Here is a 20,198-nt window from a genome sequence, read left to right on the forward strand (position 1 = left end):
CCCCTCCTGTTTGTTCCCAGCCCTCAGATCTTTCCTGGGTTGAATTTGGTTTTTTTTTTTCCCCAAAAAAAAAAAAAAAAAAAAAAAAAAAAAAAAAGAAGGACGTAAAGTGATGAACAGTAAAAACACCACCACACATCTTTCTTATTAAGAGTCAACTGATTAATCTGGAAATCCTTTAACAATTTCAGATTGTAACAAGTGAAAATGTGAAAACTTTTCAGAACCATAAGAAGTAAATGTTTGGTTGAAGTGTCATAAAATCAGCACTTTTATTAGTTCCTAAAAATAAAATTAAAATCACTGAGTGGTACTGAGACTGAAAAGCTTCATTGTAATGAAAAAAATATATGAATATCTGAGAAAAAAAAATCTCTTAATGGCTGCTGTTGTAGACTGCTAGTAGAAAAACTTAACACAAAATGAATCTCTGAGTATTGTCCAACACATAATCCTCTAATATATCTTTCTCTCATATCATCACTCTAGATTTATGATAACAAGGCCAGCTGCAATTGCTCGCTACATCTTGGAGATTTTGTTTCCAGCTCTCGTAGCAGTCTGTCAACATGGCATGAAAGCTCTTAGAAGCCCCTTTCACAAAACACTTCAAGTCGGGATATAGTCTCTTTCTGGCCATCTGTGTGTACCAGGCAGTATGACACAGCAAATCAACATATCGCAGTTTATGCCACCAAGTCATGCAGCGAGCTTATTTTCTTCGAACCCATTTCCAAAAGGTCCAAAGTTGTCAAGGCTAAACTTGGTCTATATTTGGTTTAAAAGTGAAAGCTGTTGAAACATATTTTTAGACATTTATTAGAAGAAGACTAAATATAGACCAGAACAAGCCGGTCTTAAACTCCAGACTTACTGATCGCAAACACCTTGTTTTCACTATACGAGACACACATTTCCATCTTTATTTTGTAAAGCTGATTCTCATCTGCCTTTGAGACTCTATAAGATTAACCCCCACCCCCTTTTTAATTTTTTTTTGTCAGCACTAGTGGCCTGTATTTGATAGTGGCTTGACAGGAAGAAGGGCAGAGAGAGAAGGGGAGGACATGCAGTAAATGGCACAGAGTCGGGAATTGAACCTGGGATACTTGCGCTGAGGATAGCAGCCTTTGATTTTTGACAGAATAATCTTTAAGCTTATTTGAAGTTGGTTTAAAAAAAACAAAAAAAAACAGGTAGGAATATGTAAAATAATGTAAGGTATTTCGTGTTATTATGAACCTTAAAACAATTTCTAATTATCTTATTCTATTTTAATGTGAATATTACACTGTTTTGGAGAGAAAGCTGCAAATTCCAAACTATGCGTTTACATTTCTTAACTGTAATTTAAAAACTAGGTTATATGTAAATGACTGGCTCTGATTAAGCTCACTGCAACAGTCAGTTTGTGAGTTGACAGCTTTAGACTTGTTACTTGTCCTTCTGAAAAAAAAAAATATCACATTGCCTATAATCTTCAAATGAGTGTTATTATACTTGGATGCATCACATCATTGTTCAATAAAGACTCTCCACTGGTTACTCATTTTACATACACATGATCATGACATGATGGAAGACCGTGGAGTATTTACAGTGGACTCAGATGAAAGCATCGAGAACGTTATCATATTCACCATCCTTATGAGTGTCATATTCTTGTTGATATTCTGAAGATGATCTGGTTGCATTTCTCCAAGATCTTGTCTTATATTTCAATAAGCCACAAAATAAACTTTCCAGTGATTTAAAACAAGATCTAGGTGTAATGAAAAAGATTTTTACAGCTGTCAACCTATATACTGTTTAAATACTAATGCCAGATATAACAGTTCAATTAGGCAACATCTGCTTCTCCATCACTAGTTCTCAGGTTCTGGTTTCCTAGCAACCCTGACTGAAATGGATGAGAAGAGAACGTGAGATCGATCAGCAGGGGAGGAAGGAGGTAACAAAGTGACACCGAGCGAACGTCTGTGCTGCAAATGACACGAGTGACAAGTCAAGTGCCGCACAAAAATGTGGTGGATGATGGTTGCCCTCATCCATTAGCTCCTAAAAAGTCTTCAACACAAAAGATTACATGGGTTACACATCCACGTTTAGCTCTGTTACTGTTACTGCTGCAGAGTTGAAAAGACTTTGCTATCCAGTAACGCTGCGTTTCTGAGTTGCAGACAGGCTTTTAATAATGCATGAATGTGAAAAGGGGAAAAGAGAAAAAATCAATATTAGTATAGCAGCAATGTTAGCTGTGCTGTATGAAGTTATATGTGAGAAGACTTTTTTTCTGCCGTTTCTATCGTGGTGCTTTCTGCTCTTTGAACCTTTGCTTCTCACACTGATGTATTTTTACACCTTTCACAATAAACATTGGCATAGCAACCACTGAAGTCTCTAATGCAGCTAGTATAAAATGTATACTTATTTCGCATTTAAGGAAATGTATGCAAATAAATTCTTTCAAAAGTCAAACATTCAATGAGACATTTTCACATGTTTTCTCCCTTTTGGTCAAATCCATATGATTAAATATAGTTTCTTCATGATCTTTGCCTAAAAAAAATATTTTCATTATGTTCACTTGATATTAAATTTAATTTAATAAATAATGTCAAAGGCTCAGGACAAATTATTTTATCAGTACAAAGTAGCCAAAGGACACAAATCCAAATGCTGTGTTGAATTAAAGACAATTAATGAGTTAACATTTCTGCTTTACTGCTTGTCTTATTTTGGCTCTGGTGTTGCTTTAGTTACAGCACTTAGAAAAGGACTGGACTTTGAACATCGAGAGGAGTCGGTGTCAGGCATCTGATGAGGATGCCTCCTGGAGATCTACCGGGGCACATCCCACCGGTAGGAGACCCAGGTCTCAGCTGTGTGAAAAAGTGTTGGTTTTTTCATACCGCACACCAACACTGCACATCACTTGAACACGCCATCCCTTACTGTAAAAAATGGTGGTGACATCATCGCGCTTTGGGGATTGTTTGCAGTTGATGAAATCTTGAGATTGGGATAGCAGTTTAGCTTTAAGCATGACTATGGTCTTCCACATGCAGCCAGAGCTGCAATGCAATGGTCCAGATAAAAGCATAGTAATTTTTCATAATGGTCTAGTCAAAGTCTAGATCTAAACTCAAGTTAGATTGTGTGGCAAGATATGAGAAATCAATTTCAGTCAAATCTGACTGAACTTAAGGGGCCGCATGCAGTGTGTGTGTGTGTGACAGAGTTCAGAATGTATGAAAACTCTTGTATGGCTCTAAAGTTGTTAGATGTTAAAAGATTTTGCATTAACTTGCAGTTGAACCACAACATCAGCAAACAAACAAACCCATGACAAAGCAGTCGCACGAATTAGATATGAACGATAAACGGTGTCTTTTCTCTGTTCTGCACCATCACACATGATGTTGAATTACAGAATTTTTTTTTTCTTTTTTTTTCTTTTTACGTTAGATTAAATCATTTGTGAATTGATTAAATCATTTGTGAATTGATTAAATCATTTGTGAATTGTTAATTTTACAAAAGGAAGTGCTTCCTCAGGCTCCATAACTGGTTTAAAACTGTTTGTCATGAGCATTTCTGAAGCAGAGTGCTGTCTCTGATTAAAAACAGTTGAAGACAACAAAACATTTTCCTTGGAACAATCCAGCAACTGACATCTGAACAAAAATGGGCTTTTTCACAACCTCAGCAGAAGGAAAAAGCGATGCATATAAAAAGCCTGCTCTGTTGATAAGGCCTATCTTCAGCGTGCAGCGTCTGGACAGCTGCTGCACAGGTTACGAGCTCGGGTTGAAAAGAAGGATACGGGACTGCAGCTGCAGGCTGCCAAGGCTGGGCACCGGGACAGAAATGTTTGGCTGGCAGGAGGAGGGATGTTGTGCAACTTACTGTGTAGAGTTCATTGGTGACTTTCACTAACTCTTCGTGCATCTGGACGCCGATGTCTTTACTCTGCAAAGAAAAGAAAAGAAAACAGCAGCAGCAGCAGATTTAGTGGAGAAATAACATGCGGTATGCATAAATATAAATATGAAAACTACTGTTGTAATCATGGCATGAAACCCTTGAAAGCTGCGTGGCAGTTTTATTTCTACGCGAAGGCTGTCATTAAGTGCCGGCATGCTGTCATTACTCTGCAGTTGAGAGGATCTAATACAATGCCCAAAGAGAAAAGCCAGACAAAAATAGAACAGTGCAGTCACTGCAGAACATTTCTCCTGACAGAGAGTCCCAGCTTCAGCTCAGTTACAGGGAATGGGAGCGTATGATGAATTGGACATTTCGCACAATAGGGCTTTTAGGCAAGAAGAGGGAGAGAATGGTGCCAGCTCCAGTGGAGTGTGACTCTGGAAATCCTGTTGAGTGGATAAAGAACGCCGTTTTGGCCGCTCTATCCCGTTTTGTTGTCACCTCTGAGGCACGACTCCTCAAAACCACAAACTTGCATTTTCACATGCTTAGACAGTAAGACTTCAGCACATTTGGTCCATTTTAGAGTCTGTCTTATCAAGAGCCAGAGGTGATTCACTCCTGTCACCGCATGTGTAATTCATTACCATCAACTCTGCACTGCAGCTGAACCAGGAAGCTCGAGCATAACAGGATTATTGTCATATAGGAGTCTTAGCACATTTTCTGTGACAGATTTCCAGCAGGCGGTGATCAGTAATCTCCTTTAACCTGGCCCAAGCCAACCATCTTTAACCACCTTCACATTAGTGCATCTTTTTAGATTCAGTGTTAATATATTAAAAGCCCACATTTGCTATTGTTAAACAACACAAAGAGCCTTGTTGTGCAGGGTGGCTGTATATTGCAGGGGAAAACGTCAGTAACAAGTAAAGAGAACATGTTCACTAATGTTTAAACTTTGCTTGTGCCTCCTGATTAGACCCTCTTCATAAATGCCTTGTTAGTAGCATAGACACACTTTTACCTTACTTCCAAGAAAGCATTTCCAAAACATTTGGACGGTCACTAAATGAGTGCCACCCATGAAAATGACTACATCAAGCTCATGTTTATTCGCCATTTGTGTTAATTCTTTTGTATTAATATCCAAATAACAATATGATTTTAAGTACAATAAACAAGGTTTTATAATATTTTACCAGCAGCAGGAATAATTATTGTCTTTCAACCATGTTGTACATGTTATGTGTTAAAACTGTGGTATGTTTACTCAAGATGATTAGAAAGTGAGAATGTCATACAAGCATAAAAGTTACATAAATAAACTTTATAACCGCTATGTGTGTGTTATGTGTACTGATCTTCCCACAACATGCATTAGAAATGTAATTTGAGCCGTTCGTTTGCATGAATGTGCGTGTCTTGTAAGGATCAGTTCCATTCTGACCTTTTTGAAGAGTCTGGTGACATCCTCGCCCACGTGTGCCAGGCGGACAATGACGTTGTTGTTGTAGATGTCGCTGAGAGTGGCGTGGTCTCGGCTCTCTCGCCGGGTCTGGTCCAAAACCAAATACCAGCAGTTCACAGTGGAGATTAGATTTTGGTCTTTCCTGCATGGAGGGGTAGGGGGAAGGACACCTTGTTGGTACAAATGTGCATCTTCAAGGAGTACTTATAGCTGCGCCAAATGTTTCATGTCTCAACTCTGATCAAAGTAACTTAAAACATGAGGCTTAATGAAGATTTTCCCCCTTGAACAACCCTGAAATCCATCAATAAATACAAGCAGTTTTTACCAATTACAGATGAAAAAGCCGGAGGGCGTGCAGAGAGGAAATCAGTGCACACACAAATGTGAGGCATGCCGTTTGCCTGACTGCTCAAAGAAGCATGTGAGTTCAATTATCCTCACACCAAACAGTTTATCATCTTGTTGTTGATTTTTCTTGCATGCATATATGTGTTGGTGTTTTTCAACCTTGCTATGATTGGGATCAGGTTTAGATAAATAGAATCATGTTACTATTTTTAATGTTTAATCAAAAAAAAAGAAGAAGAAAAAGGTGGTAAAAATATATATATTTTCCCCTGCAAATAGGTAATCTAATCCAGAATTCAAATTACATCTAAATGGCTCAGTATGTATAAAAAAGGAGAAATCAAATTTCATCACTTTTATAGCTTTTACTAATAAGGAAGAATACTTAAAAGATAGATTTCAAGCCAAGTACAACATCTATGTTAATCTTTAAAAGCATTGATAAATTTCAAAAGAGGTTCATGCTTTTGTTTATTTAAAATGCACACTGGCCGTACTTTGACACGAAGCTGACTTTAATCTCTAATCCTCAGGTATATTCAATGACTGATCCCAGTTTTCTTCCTCATCATAGTTTCTGTGCTATGACAAAGAAACCTAGAGTCAACTTTATTGTGATTCACACAGAGCACCCACAATAAAGACAGACGGTCACCTGAAACCACCGAAACTATTTGGATTTGATTTGCTTCAGGAAACTGGAAGGTTTCTTTGATATTACAAACAATTAACCACACACTGTGAGTCAGCGCATACTCTGAAGTATTCTCCAATGAATAATGTGAGTGTGGTTAAGGCTTGGCTTTATATTTACTTAAAGTTTATGATGTTGCTCTTCTTTTGTACAAATGATGCAGGAAAAATGTCCAAACTCCTAATATCTTAATGCACTGTTTTGTTTTGTTTTTTCACCCCTTAAATACAACTAAAAAAAAGGGCTATGTATCTCCATCGCTTTTTTACTTCAGATACTTGAGAAAAAAAGAAAAAAAAAAAGCATCAACAAGCTATTCCTATTGGCTCGCCTCTCAAACTGAGCTGGTGTTTGATCCTGGACATGCCTTCAAGATGACAAGATAAAAATGTCTGCCTGCCGGTTGCTCAAGAATAAGGATGAGTCTTTTCGTATTCAGAGCCCCGGCAGCGCAATGTCGAGCTGTTTAAGGAAAATGACAGAAAGCGGTTTTCCACTTGACAGCCTATAAAAAAAAATACAATACCTATTTTACAGCTCCGCCATTGCATCAGAAGAACACAAAACTTAACTCAAGAACCTTTTACCGATGGCACAGAACATAAACTGAATCTGTTACCTCATTCACTGAACATGATGGATATGCAGTGCCTTGCACAACAATTCATACCCTTTGTTTTCAGATTTCAATAAGAAGACTAGAGGCCAGTAACTCTTTGAGAGCTGCAGAGACTCGCAGCTCAGGTAAGAAACGGCAGATAGTGGTGCATTTAGCAAATATGGCAAATAATTATGGAAGGGTGCCATGAAGAAAGTGATGAAACATATACGTTTTTGCTTTTTGTCATAAGGCATTTGACGCATGCATTCTGCAAAGAAGAACTGGCAAATATTTCAGGTTTTGAGATACACAAATCTGTAGAGATAAGACCTCACCTTTGCTTTACTGTCCTACGTGCGAGTGAATACTCAGACTTGATTTTTTGTGAAAAATCTTTAACAATTAAATGCCCTTATCTTTCCACTTGTGAAGTACATATTACTTCACTATTGTGAAGGTACTGGCTGTTACCTAACAAAATGTAAAAAAAAATCGACTGGTATGAGATATTTTGCAAGGCACTGTTCGTTATGAGTGATGCATGTGGACAGTCCCTTGTAAAGTAAATCCGTACAGTTAATTTAGTACATGTAGCAAATTTTTTTACTCCTATATGAGCTTCTCACGCATGAATTCAGTCATGCACAGTGACACAGAGAGTAGAAATGTTATCATAAGTGGGGAAAATGGAATAAGAGATGGCTTAAAGAGCAGAAGTGAAACAACTCCAGGTTATTAATGGCATTAAAGAGCCCCTCCAATCTCTTCTACAAGCATAAAAGTAGCTTTTGACATTCAGTTATAAGGATGACCATTTAATGTGATGGAGAAATCTGGGACAGTGAGGGTGTGGGGAGAAGTTTCTGCAGGAGTCTCCCTCTGAGGGAACGCTCCATTAATCAATGTCCTAGTGATGGGAGCTCTCAGCCATGATTGCGCTTTGGGTCCAGTTGGCTAAAGAGAGACTTTATGATGGAGATGAAAAGAGTTTCCCTGCATAAATCTCTGTATGGCTGTAGCATAAATAGATGTACAACTACTTACAAATCAATTACTCCAATTGAACCACAGTGCTAAATTGTAAATAACTGATTTTCTATTTGCTAATATAAAACTACTTTACATAAAAAAAATGTGTACGTATCAATGTAGAAGATACAGATCTATAGGGGTGTAATGAGATTTTTTTGGTTTTGACAGACATCACTTGCTAATTAAAACACTGAAATAAAATCGCCACTTTTAATCTCGTTTGTCTGGCAGTAAAACTAAAAAAATAACTGTGAGACAAAATACAAGTGTTGATCTAAGTACTGTGAGAATTACACAACTGGGTAACTGTTAGCTTCTAAAATTAGCATGTGCTTCATCACTTCCAAACTGTGTGAAACTTAACGGCCCGTTAGTTGTAATAAGACTGGACAAAATAGGATCATACGTAGTTCGTGACCTAAAATATTTAAACTGATCGGACAGGAGATGGATAATTCTAAGACATTCTTAAATCTCAGGTTCTGTAAAAATAGTTCAATTTATAATTACCAAGTTGCTGTCAATATGCAATCCTATCCAGCAAGGTAAGCTCAAGTTATCAGTTTTGTGCTGCAAGTATGAAGATAGATTTTTCAAAACTGTTTTTATGTTTGAGCCTCACACTTTGAAGTAAAAGAAAATAAAAATAAAATAAAATCATCCCACTAAATCCTTTGTGTAGAAGAAATGTAAAAATGCGACAGACAAGATGTGAACAATTTGCAGGGTTTGTTATATAACCACTTTATAAAATAAACTGGGAAGTGAAAAATGCCACAGCAAAATGTTTTTTTTTTTTTTAAGTAATCTGAGATTCTAGTTGTAGAAATCACAAGCATACCTACATTTAAAAAAAGTAAATATATACAATTAATTTAGTGCATTTATAATATATTTTCTCCCTTATGAGCAAATATATTCACTTTGTATTGGATCTATTAAACAGTGCATCCAATAATTTATCTTGCAGTCTTCATTGATCAATGTTCCAACCTCACAAGAAAATATTATGCTTCAAAGCATTATTAATGTCATTTTTGTATAGTTATCTTCATGCCAAGTGATTCTCATTAACAAAATCGAGTTGGGCAATTTCTGAACATGCACAGTCACAGTGTGCCGGAGGCTAGTCTAAGCATCATCTCCAGCATGCTGCAGGCCATCGCTGCTGCTGCCCATGACAAATGATCACAATACACTGAAAGTTAAACTAGAGAAAATTTGTAATATATCACTTTCTTTCTGCTTCATCGGATTCTAAATAAAGATATGTCCCAGTTTCTCAGCAAAATGTGAATTTATGCTTGTTTGGCTAGGATTTTATTGTGATGATTTTTGAAAATGTGAACGACCTGATAGCCGGAGAATAAAAGAAGGGGGTGGAGGGATAGATAAAGAGTCTGACCTAGTTGGAAGGAACAGAGCAGCCCGGGGCCACAAGGCGTCTTGGCCCTGGATTCATTTCAGGTCATTTCCTTTGCTTTTATCCCTTCTCCCTCCTTGCTTTTTATCCCCCCTCTGTTTTGCTCGGTGTCTGCAGTGGCAGTGATCTGCATGGCACACGTGTGATGTTTGTTTATCAGGTGTTTTTCTCTGCTTAAAACACTCACTTGAAATGCTGGTGCTCTCTGGAGCTGCGGATCTTGGAGGAGTAGCGCTCAGCCAGCTTATCCAACCCTCGGGAATACTCTAGCTGGAGTTCGGCCTTTCGGCGAAAGAACTCTTGCAGGTCCTGCAGCAGCTGCAGCCGGGACTCGGACTGCTGCTCCAGACATCGGAACTGCTCCACCAGCTGGTTACGAATCTCTGTGCAACAAAACAAAAGAGAATTAGCAAAATAAACAGAGCCTCTCTACATGTCTGCGTCCCCCCTTCCCCCCTCCCAATTAGGATCAACAAGGCATGTGAGGGCACATTTAATCCAAAAGTAATGCAACCAAACAGAACAAAGTCATCATAAGCGGAGAAGACCAAAATGTCAGAATTCATTTGTCTGCCAGCTTTACATGCAAGTGTTTGTGGGGATAGAGGGAAGGAGAGAGAGAGAGCAGGGGTGTCTGCTTGCTGGGGTTGCACACGTGCATACAGTATGAGATGCATGTCTGATGATTGCAGCAGACAGCACGGAAAATTCAAAATAGGTCAGCTTCTCAAAATGCATTGTGCCGAGAGAGCCTTCAGAGGACATTGGCTGAACAAACTGTGAGCATTTGTCTTATTATATGATTACAATGGTTCCTCTGTGTTTGAGGTTTGAACACCAAATTGTATCGAGTTAAAAGAGGGAAAAGTCTCGTTTTAGGCAAACATTTTGAAGCACAATTGAGAGACATAAAACAAGAAAATGCAACGTCGTCCCTTTGTAAACAAATACATTCATTTTTTTTTTTTTTTTTTTGTAAATTGGCTGCTATTCAGTGTTATGCAGTTAATGTCCAGCAGACAACCAGGCCACTTGTTTTACTGATAAGGACAGGTTTACAGTTTTATCAGTACGACAGCTAATAAAAACCTCCTGACTCCTTCCTGAATAGCCTAGAATTTCAATGAAGCCATTTCCAGTCATCTCTGGCATCCCATGTAATAAAACCTCCAACAAAACAAAAATACAACCAGCAATATTACCACGACTCTTAAAAATGTTTTTAAAAAGGCCATAAATTCTACACCAACACATACCTGTAACGTCAAAAGAAAGACAGCAATAAATATAGTGACTATGTAGCTGCTAAATATAAACTGTTTATTGCTACATGTTCCTTTACAACTTATGTCTGACTTACAGGTACACCTTGATTAAAATTACACAAAGAATTAGAAATATTAAAATCCATCTAGATAAACATTTTTCACAATATTTCGCTTCCCCATCACCAGGGAATAGATTCTATCTGAACCATTAGACAGGCAACAGCAAACGGACGTTTTCATAAGTAGAAATGCAAATAACAGTCTGGCTTACTGTATGCATTCAAGGTTCTTTCGCTGTCACTGGGTGGGTGCACTCTGGTAGGACACCAGTCCATCACAGGGCAACATGCACTGTGTGTAAAGTTATTAGGTAAATCAGTATTTTGAACATATCATCATTTGTAGGCATATTTTCTAAATCACAGCTGGATAAACTTAATTCATGGATTTAAAATCAGACCATCAGTTTAAAACTCCCTCCAGCTTTTACATTAATATTTATGACATTTATAAATCACTCATATGTCTATAATCTTGGCAGATACATACTGCAGTAGGTATGTTGTTCAGTCAGTGTGTTCACCACAACATGTCTCAACATTAATGTTCTCAATAATCAAAATTGAATTACTTTAGTATAATATTTAGGATCCAGTCAAATGGACTTCCTCTGTCATTGATGCCGAAACAAGATACAGATTTTAGTGACTGAAATGCTAATACCCACAAATGAGATAATGTCTTTCATCTGGCATTACAGGAACAGAAAAGACTGGGAAGGGTAGGAAAAATGCAAATCGCAATCAATAGATATTTATTGAGCAGCTGTAAAGAATATTAGTTCAAAGACTGAATGACACACGGAAGGTATGTGATTGCAATATTATCCAATGAAAATGCAACAATATATTTACATCCAAGTCTATTTGATGACATCATGAAATGCAGTTTCGTTGTCGTCAGCTAGTGTAGGCTCTTTAATATGGGCACCAGAAATGACCTGGTGGGGTTATCCTCAGCACCCTGAGCATACAAGTTTAAGTCTCTTATTTTCATCCCGAATGTGTCAAAAAACAAACGTGACTGAAAGATTTTCGAGCCTCATGAGAGTACGGGTACAGGCAAACTGTTAGCTTCTAACAATATGTGCATCTATTTAAGAAGTTCATTTAGTCTCCAATCTATAAACACTTATGCTTGTTTTAAGCATAATTTTATTTTGTCATTCCAATGTCTTAAGAGAAAGACAAAACTCAGACCTGGACTGATTCTTCAGTCAATACTAATTCTTTACAAACACATGTTGTGATTTATGATCACATTAATAGTGAAAAATAATAATAATAAAAAAAGGTTCTTAGTTTTCTCCAGAATATTGTCAAAGCTTATTTTGTTATTATAAATCGAACATCACAATTATCTTCTCAATTGAATGTACGAGACACAGCAACACAGATGAACTTTTCTATTTTGTACTTTTATATAGATTATTAAGTTCAATGGATTGTGTAGCTCTAGTTCCAGTTAAATCCACATTAATACTGAAAACACAAGTATTTTACTTTCCACTCAGTGGTGACGCACAGCCACGTTGGTTACTTTAGCATTAATTATGTTAAACTACTTCTGAGCTCACATGGACAGATTATGCAGAGACATATGCAAGGCTTTTTGAACAAAGTTCTTTTGTGTAGAAGGTAACGAGACCACTTGACCAACGCTGTTTCAAAAGATCCCACTATGACACACTGTTACAAGCATGCACATCATTGCTGAATTGACAACAAATCTATGTAAATGCATGAAGCGAAAAGACTGCCTTCAAGAGATCCCTTCTGTTAAGATTCTTCGTGCCATTTTTTCCGAAAGCAGAGGGAAGGATGACAAAAAAAATTCCTCCCCCGCTGTCTGTGAGGGGAAATTGTGAATGAATGAGCAAAGACTGAGACAAACAAAGTAAATATGTAATCCCCTGATATGCGGAAAGGAGGAGATGTACCTCTTTTGGTCCCCACAGTTGCCTCGTTGCCTGGTTACATGCCTCTGGAGGCATTTCAGTGAGAGCAGGCCAGTTCCCTGCTCCAACGGTCACAGCAGTCAGTCTGTTTAGCATAATGGCCAAGGACAAGGGCAACGTACTCTGCTTCAGAACAAGCAACAACCAGCCTCTAACGATGAATAAGGCAGCGATCAAGTCCAAAACTTCACGGGCTGTGATGCACTCTTGAACTGAAATAGACCAATGAGCAACACAATTTGTTGGCCTTTATGGTTTAAGTGATTACAATCCCCACAGTGTCAGCAAGCAAACAACTCGGAGAGCAATATTTTATTTTGTCGATTTAAAAAAGAAAACCAGATGCACTTTTGATATTTGCTTTCCCCCAGTCCTGTGTGACAGTTATTTTTAGATCCTAAAGTGTTACTAGCAATAGAGCACTACATTCAATGAATGATTCAAGCCTTTGCAGGGTAATGCATAATTACACAGAAGCTCGCAAGGAATTCAAGAAACAGGACCCAGACACTTTTTTCCTCTCTCTTTAGTTGAGAGTAATAAAATGTCGAGCAGCATGTCATACCAGATTATTTGCCTGGGAACATTGTGTATACTCCACACCCAAAGGCTGGTGGAAATTCACAAACAGGGTTTTGGACATTTGATGGCGTTTCTTACCCTGTTTAGATCGAGATACACAAACATTTAATACTCTATGCATGGCTTTAAGGATATGGCAATATATTTTAATATTTAAGATTAATGGCTGCATGAATGGAGCTTGTTCTAAGGTAGATAAAACATTAGGTAAGCAGTGACATTATTGATTGTGTGCAATGAGTGTTTCACTTTAAACAAGCGCCAACTTGCACGGACTGAAAATATGCCAAATGATGGTATTTCTGGATTTTAGCAGATATAAAACTATTCATTTGTGATAAGTTTTCAGTTTTAAAAGTACACTCTCTGGCCAATTTACTAGGTACACCTTTCTGATTTAGTACAACTTATTTATTTAATGCCAACTCACAACACATGTCATATCATGGTACTTTGTAAAAAAAAAAAAACTAAATTTCAAATCATACAGACAAATATGATGGCTTAAGACAAATATTGAATTAGCAAATCACGCAACAGCAATGCATTAAGACATGTAAGGACAAATTAATGAAGTTTAAACCAAACATCAAAAAAAGGGAAGCTTAAACCAGTGAGTTTAGTCATTGTATTGCTGTTAAACAAAACAGTCTGAGTATTTTAGAAGCAGCTTATCTACTTGGTTTTTCACCCGTAACTTTTTGTCTGAACTACTGAGAAGGTGCAAAAAACGAAAACAAACGTATCCTGTGAGTCACAGACCTATTGTTGATGTCAGTCAAATAGCCAGACTGGCTTTAAATTAAAGAAAAAGCAACAATAGCTTAAGCAAGAAATGTTGCAGCTGAAGTTTGGAAGACATCTGACCTCTGATGGGCAACAGCAGCAGAAGACCACACCGGATGTCAGCTGAAAACAAGGATCCAAGTCTACAATTCACACAGATTCAGCGAAAGTGGAAAGATGTTGTGTGGTCTTTTAAATATTGATTTTGATACAATATTAAGATGGTTGGTTGTCATAACATGATAGCAAAGGTCTTAATGACTCAGGATGGTGCTGGTGGTGTAATCATGAAGGATAGCCTCTTGACACAGTCAGTACCAAACGGATGTAGGTTGAATGCCACACCTTACCAGAGTATTGCTGCTGTTGAATTCCAACAGCCTCCACAGTCACCAGGTCTCAATCAATCCAAGGAATGTTTTAGATGTTTCCCTGCTTTAAACACACCTGATTCAGGTTTCTGCGGTTCAGCAAAAGTCTGTCAAGCAGCCAGAAACCAGATGTACCTAAGCAGGGAAACATCTATAACACGCTGGGAGTTATGCCTTGAGGATTGTGATTGAAAAAAAAAAAAAAAAAATGACTCACATTCTGATGTGCAGCCAACAAATCTGCACCAACTATGAGGTACTATCATGTCATATTAGACCTGATACTGAGAGATATTTTTACCACCTTGTTGAATCTATGCCAAGATTCAACAATCTTGGCATAGATTGCAGTCAGAACTGCAATCTATGCAAAATACCAGCCGGTATGAAGCTGGTCAGTGACTATTTAATATACAACAAAGCCCCCAGTAATTTAATGTTAAATGATGCTGGTAAATATTTTTCTCTCTTTAAATGGTAATGTGGCACACAGCATTCAAACTGACAGTCAGTAATTGTAAACCCACCTGAGTGTCAAGCTAAAACGTAATTTAGCTTGACACTACATCGCTTAATGTGGTGCTACATTAAGCGACGTAGCACCACCTACATCGTTTAATCTGATATAGTTACAGCTCGAAAAGGTTATTTGTTACAAATGTTTGCCCTTCCTGAAATGTTAGAGGGCCGTCACCTGCTATTTTTACTCTGCAGGGTCAAAACAGACATGCTCACCCAACAAATGTAACAGCAGCAGCGCTTGGGGTGTTTACGCTCCAATCTCTGGCAGACAGTCAAATGAAATAAGGGAAAGCTTTGGTCACAGTTTCATCCCAGCTCTGCCAGCTAGGCGTGGGCTTTACAACAGAACAGAGCACCAAATACAACGCAGAATGGAGTCGCCGTCACCACGGTTGCCAGTTCAAAGTAGCCGAGCACAGTTATTAGTAAGCGTGGCCGGTAGCAGTGACTGAGACTGTTGTTAGCCATGCGTGGCTAGTCACAAGGGACCTAACCCAGAATGACACGTTGACATAATTTGGTGCAAATCAAGGCTGTGTTGTGTGAGCGCTTGTTTTGTGAATGCAGTAATGACTATGGCATGCATTTATAGTTAGTTTGGTTGAGTTGACATAAGCTTGCTCGCTCACTCCTGAAAAATGCTTTTAACAACTGCGTCACTCTTGGTGTAATCACACAGGAAAATCCTAAATTTACAGGCGCAGTTCCAAACGGCTTTCTCCTTGGATTTCATAATGCTCCGCTGCAAGCCTTGGTCTGTCACCGAAGCAACAAACAAGAATCTCAAACATTGGTGTTACCAAGACACAAACAACAAAGATATTTATGGCGCTGTCAAAATTCAACCATAACACTTCAGGCCAGCATTTATCAAAATATTTTTTTTCCTTTGTGATGGAATCTGGCTGAAAGGTTTGTCTGCTTGCTCCCCAAGGAAATGTGTATTTGTGAAGAAAATCACATTAATTTCAAGGCTATCAATAAGACTGACTGAAGTAACAAGTCCTTAACTATGATAACTTTGTAGTTAGGCTGCACAAAGTCTTCAATGCTTTTTATTTTTAACTCTAAATTATGGAAAAGATGTCCAAGGCTTAAGATACAAAACTGAAACAGGATGATGGATAATAGATCTCTCTGCATAAAATAGAGATAAAATAGAATGATTTCTCACAAATAAAGCCACTAACTTGGCCAACAAGTTAGTGATATTTTGTGAATTATTTTATTATTATTCACAAAATTATGACATAAGTTAGTATTTTCTCTCAGCTTATTAAAAATATTAGCTAAAACATGCATAAAAGGATAAATCAACCATTTTTTCAAACAGTGACAAAATGTCAGAGAAACAAACACTTGTAAAGTGCAGAAGATTTGGGTCTGATTGATATGCTGTGCAGTCAGCAGCTGAGCTTTACTGGAGGCCAGCATCACTGCATGAATAAAATCCTCGTAGCGCCAAACCAATCCAAGCCCCGTTAGCAAATGAGCTTAAGATGTCAGCTTAAAAGCCTTTCCTGAAACTGAGACGAGCGATCGGGCTGTGATGGCTCTCTCAGAGAGGCGGAGCCGAGTGCAGACCGATCTGTGTGTAAGTGTGAGCGTGAAGACAGTGTGAGAGCGAAAGAGTGACAAAAAGAAATTTCACCACACCTCTCCTCTGACTATAAATGCTCATCATGTTCTTCATTCCCGACACGTGTTGACAATCCTTTGTCATTTCAGCTGTGCAGTGGTTAGCTCTCCCATCTAAGCCTGGCTTCACACCGGCTATACGTTCTGTGCTTTGAGTGTGCCGTTGAGGCTTTCTGGCTCTTTCTTGTAAAACCAAAGGAGAAAGACGTCAACAGTGTTACTGATTTGTTGTCATCATCATAATCATCCTTTAGCACATGTTCATAATATCATACAGCCATAGTTTCAATCCAGCCGTCAAATGTGTATTATTGTTGAGCAGCGGGAGGGCTGGTGCCAATCACTGGGCGAGAGACGGGTAGAGTTGATGGAGAGAACCCACACATGCATTGGGAGAACATACAAAAAAGAGGGTCCAAACTCAAGACTTTTCTACTGCACAATCCCAAGAAAATAAAAATTATAGCAAAATCTAGACTTATTTCATGTGACTGAGGTCAAACTGTTGTGTTCACAGCCAAACAGACTTTAAAAAGAAACTGGAAGAAGTTAAAAGGAAATAAACAATATATATATATATATATATATATATATATATATATATATATATAAACTAAGAAAGATATGATAATATGATAAATACATATGATTTTATCTCAGAGCTTCAGGGCATTTTGTTCTTTCAGCATTTCAAACCCTCATTTTGTACAGCTGTTTGTCTTCCTACTTCGATTTAATACATGTAAAGAATTAATTTTATACCCATCGTACCCAAATCTGAGTTCTCCATTGCACTTAGGGATTGGCATGATATATAAATAAATATAAATATTTATTTCCACTTTATTTATTTATTTTTTGTTTGTTTCTGATCCATTTATGGCCAAAATAAAAGAAACTCTCTGAAAGGTTCTGCTGATAAATATTTACAAAGGTCATGTAACCACATTTCTTCATAGTATATGGAGTAGAATATAGAAATGTGCTTTTAGATGATTGGGTTTCAAAGCAGGAACACAGTTTTATCTAAATACAGTTCAGAACATCGTATTTTAAATATGAATGATGTATTCAAAAAATGTTCTCTAAATAGGTTCAGATCACTGAATGTGAAAAAACATTCATTTTTGTTTAAATGCTTCACCAATGTAAAATAATTAAAAACAAAACATTGTGATTAAGAACACACTGTGTGTGGGGGGAGTATTGGGGGGTTTACACAGACAAAACAAAAACAAAAAAACAAGACCAAAGTAAAAAAAAAAAAAAACTGTATTGATAACTGCAACATTAAATGTGGTTATGAAAGTCGAATAACAGAAAAAGACTGAAGCTACAAGTTCAACATTGCAAATTTTTTGCAAATTGTCCTGATAAAGATATGCCTGTTTTAACCACCTTTGATGTAAATGAGCAGGACTATGGAAAAAACCAATAAGTAGCTGCAATCCAATTTAGTGGTCATTCTTCTTTAGCGCATTTCTCCTGCAGAACTAGTTCACATGAATACTCAACTGGAATGTGGTCAGTTCATCTAGTTCATACCTTTGCTGTCATTTCTTTCTCAGACTAAACTGTCTGCCATTCAATGGACATAATAACCTGCGAAAACAATGCTCTCTCAAACGGCATGGAACTGAGCTAGCATAGCTGGAACTAACGCTTCTTTTAAACTCATTGGTTTGTTTGTCTTGTAAACAAAGTGATCAGTTAGCATGCAAAAAGATCCAACTGGCTTCTGGGGGTTCAGACAGACTGAAGTGACACCTTACAGCAACAGGAAATGTAAGACTTACATTAAAACCACAACAATAAGAGGGAGGTGCAGCATGATGACAAGACAAGCCTGTCTATTCACATCCTGCAATCTGTCTGATCCGTTCCTGACTTTCTTCTCACTCTCACTGGTTGGTTCATCCAGTCACATATTTAGTGTCAGACAGTGAAATCCTTTCATAGTTCATAATTCATACAGACAGCATGCATAATTCATGGACTTTCTGAACTGTTGGGTGACCTTCTCAAGCATTCCCTTCTATTCTTTCTCACACTGAGTCATGAAGTGACAGGAAAATACTACAAAAGGGATGATCGCCATCTCTCATAGGTCTTAACTTTTTCACGCCAAAGAAGCTTCTGCAATGGGAAGGTGGGAACATTTTAAGAGCTGAAGGTACTTAAAAATATATATATTGTAGGATCATCAGGAATAACTGTCAAAGCTGGCACAGAGCAAAGAAATAATAAAAGCCCATTGCTTACATGGTCGCACAAAGCAAGGCATGTTTGAGAAACTGGAGCACAGAGTTCTCTGCAGGAGCCAGATGCTTGCTTTAAATTTTCCCCATATTTAATTTCAAGTAAAAAAGAACTCCGTCTAAATAAAATAGAGTGAAACATGATGCCAGGGACAATTTCTGGAAGGAAGGCAGGAAAATAAGTTAACTAAACCAATGTAATCTCTCCCACCCCACAACACTGCACACTAGAGCCACATAAAGATTGTAGTAAAGTTATGCAAGGGTGTCCTCCCACAAAAGCAACAACAACAATGGGAGCAGGCCCTGCACGTCACCCACCTTTCACTTGGGTCTCATATTCGGCAATAATCTCTTTGTCCTTCTTGACTTTGGCCTGAGATGACATTTTGCGGCGAGCGGCTTGTGCAGTCCTCGGGCAGGAATCGAGGGTGTCGGTTGCCACAATGCGGCGTTCAGCCCCTCCGCAGTCCTCTCCGGGCAGCTGAGCAGCAAATCAGAACCAAATCATGTCCAGATCGACGCAACTTTCGGAGGTTAAACGCACTTCTGGTCCTCCTGGCTGCGGTGCTGCTGTGCTGCGTTCAGGGCGACGTCTTTTTCAAAGTGCTTAATGATCTCCGATCCTGACCACTCCTCCTCCTCTTCACCAGCACTCCTCAGTAAATCATGAACCAGTTCACGTCTAATGTACATGCAAACTCAACTCAAGCCTAGTGATAGGAGGTCCTTCAGAAAAGCATTCTTCAGTTTGCCTTTTTTTTTTCCTTTTCTTTTGTTAGCCTCGCCTTTTCTGTGCGAGTTCAATGCTGCTGCAGATTTGGCAGAATGGATGTGAAAGTCAGTGGGAGACTCCTCCCCCAGTCTTCTCCCCACTCTCTCTTTTCTTTCATGGATGATTTAAGATTCTTCTGTGTGAACTCAAATTAAAATCTGTCTCAATAACAGATTGCATGTTGTCTGCGGGGACACAGGCCATGACTTTGTGGGCATTCATGGGAATTAAATTTGCAGGCTTCCCAATGCCACAAATGTTGCAGTTTCACAGACACAGGGATGTATATGGTAGCGTAGCATGTATGGTCTTAGCAAGAAAATAACACTGCATCCTCATGGTTCAGTCAAGATATTATAGTCATGACGGAGATCTTGGCCTTTTAGTCTCCTATTTTCTGCATCATTGGTTATCGAAGCAGGGGCCAAGACCCAACTGCAGGTGATGAGAAGCCAAGTGTGAGTCTGGAGGATGTACAG

At 38.2% G+C, this 20,198-nt stretch overlaps 1 protein-coding gene across 4 annotated transcripts in view; it reads right to left on the bottom strand.

Annotated features, from left to right (window-relative positions):
- The window catches only part of LOC106959007 (SLIT-ROBO Rho GTPase-activating protein 3-like), a 44,585-nt gene extending 24,801 nt beyond the window's left edge, over nt 1–19,784 (bottom strand). For 3 of the 4 annotated variants that reach the window (XM_015051247.1, XM_015051245.1, XM_015051244.1), the window contains exons 1-4: nt 19,266–19,784; nt 9,690–9,885; nt 5,381–5,543; nt 3,910–3,972 (exon numbers count right to left, since the gene is read on the bottom strand). In XM_015051247.1, the coding sequence (XP_014906733.1) occupies nt 3,910–3,972; nt 5,381–5,543; nt 9,690–9,885; nt 19,266–19,332 (489 nt within the window). In that variant the 5' untranslated portion in view covers nt 19,333–19,784. The remainder of the gene's footprint in view (nt 1–3,909; nt 3,973–5,380; nt 5,544–9,689; nt 9,886–19,265) is intronic. The other variant, XM_015051248.1, reaches the window with a different exon arrangement.
- Between the last annotated feature and the right edge of the window lie 414 nt (nt 19,785–20,198).

Source organism: Poecilia latipinna, unplaced genomic scaffold (genome assembly GCF_001443285.1).
Source record: "Poecilia latipinna isolate Pla-1442-1.1 unplaced genomic scaffold, P_latipinna-1.0 Scaffold1037, whole genome shotgun sequence".
Lineage (NCBI taxonomy): Eukaryota > Metazoa > Chordata > Actinopteri > Cyprinodontiformes > Poeciliidae > Poecilia > Poecilia latipinna.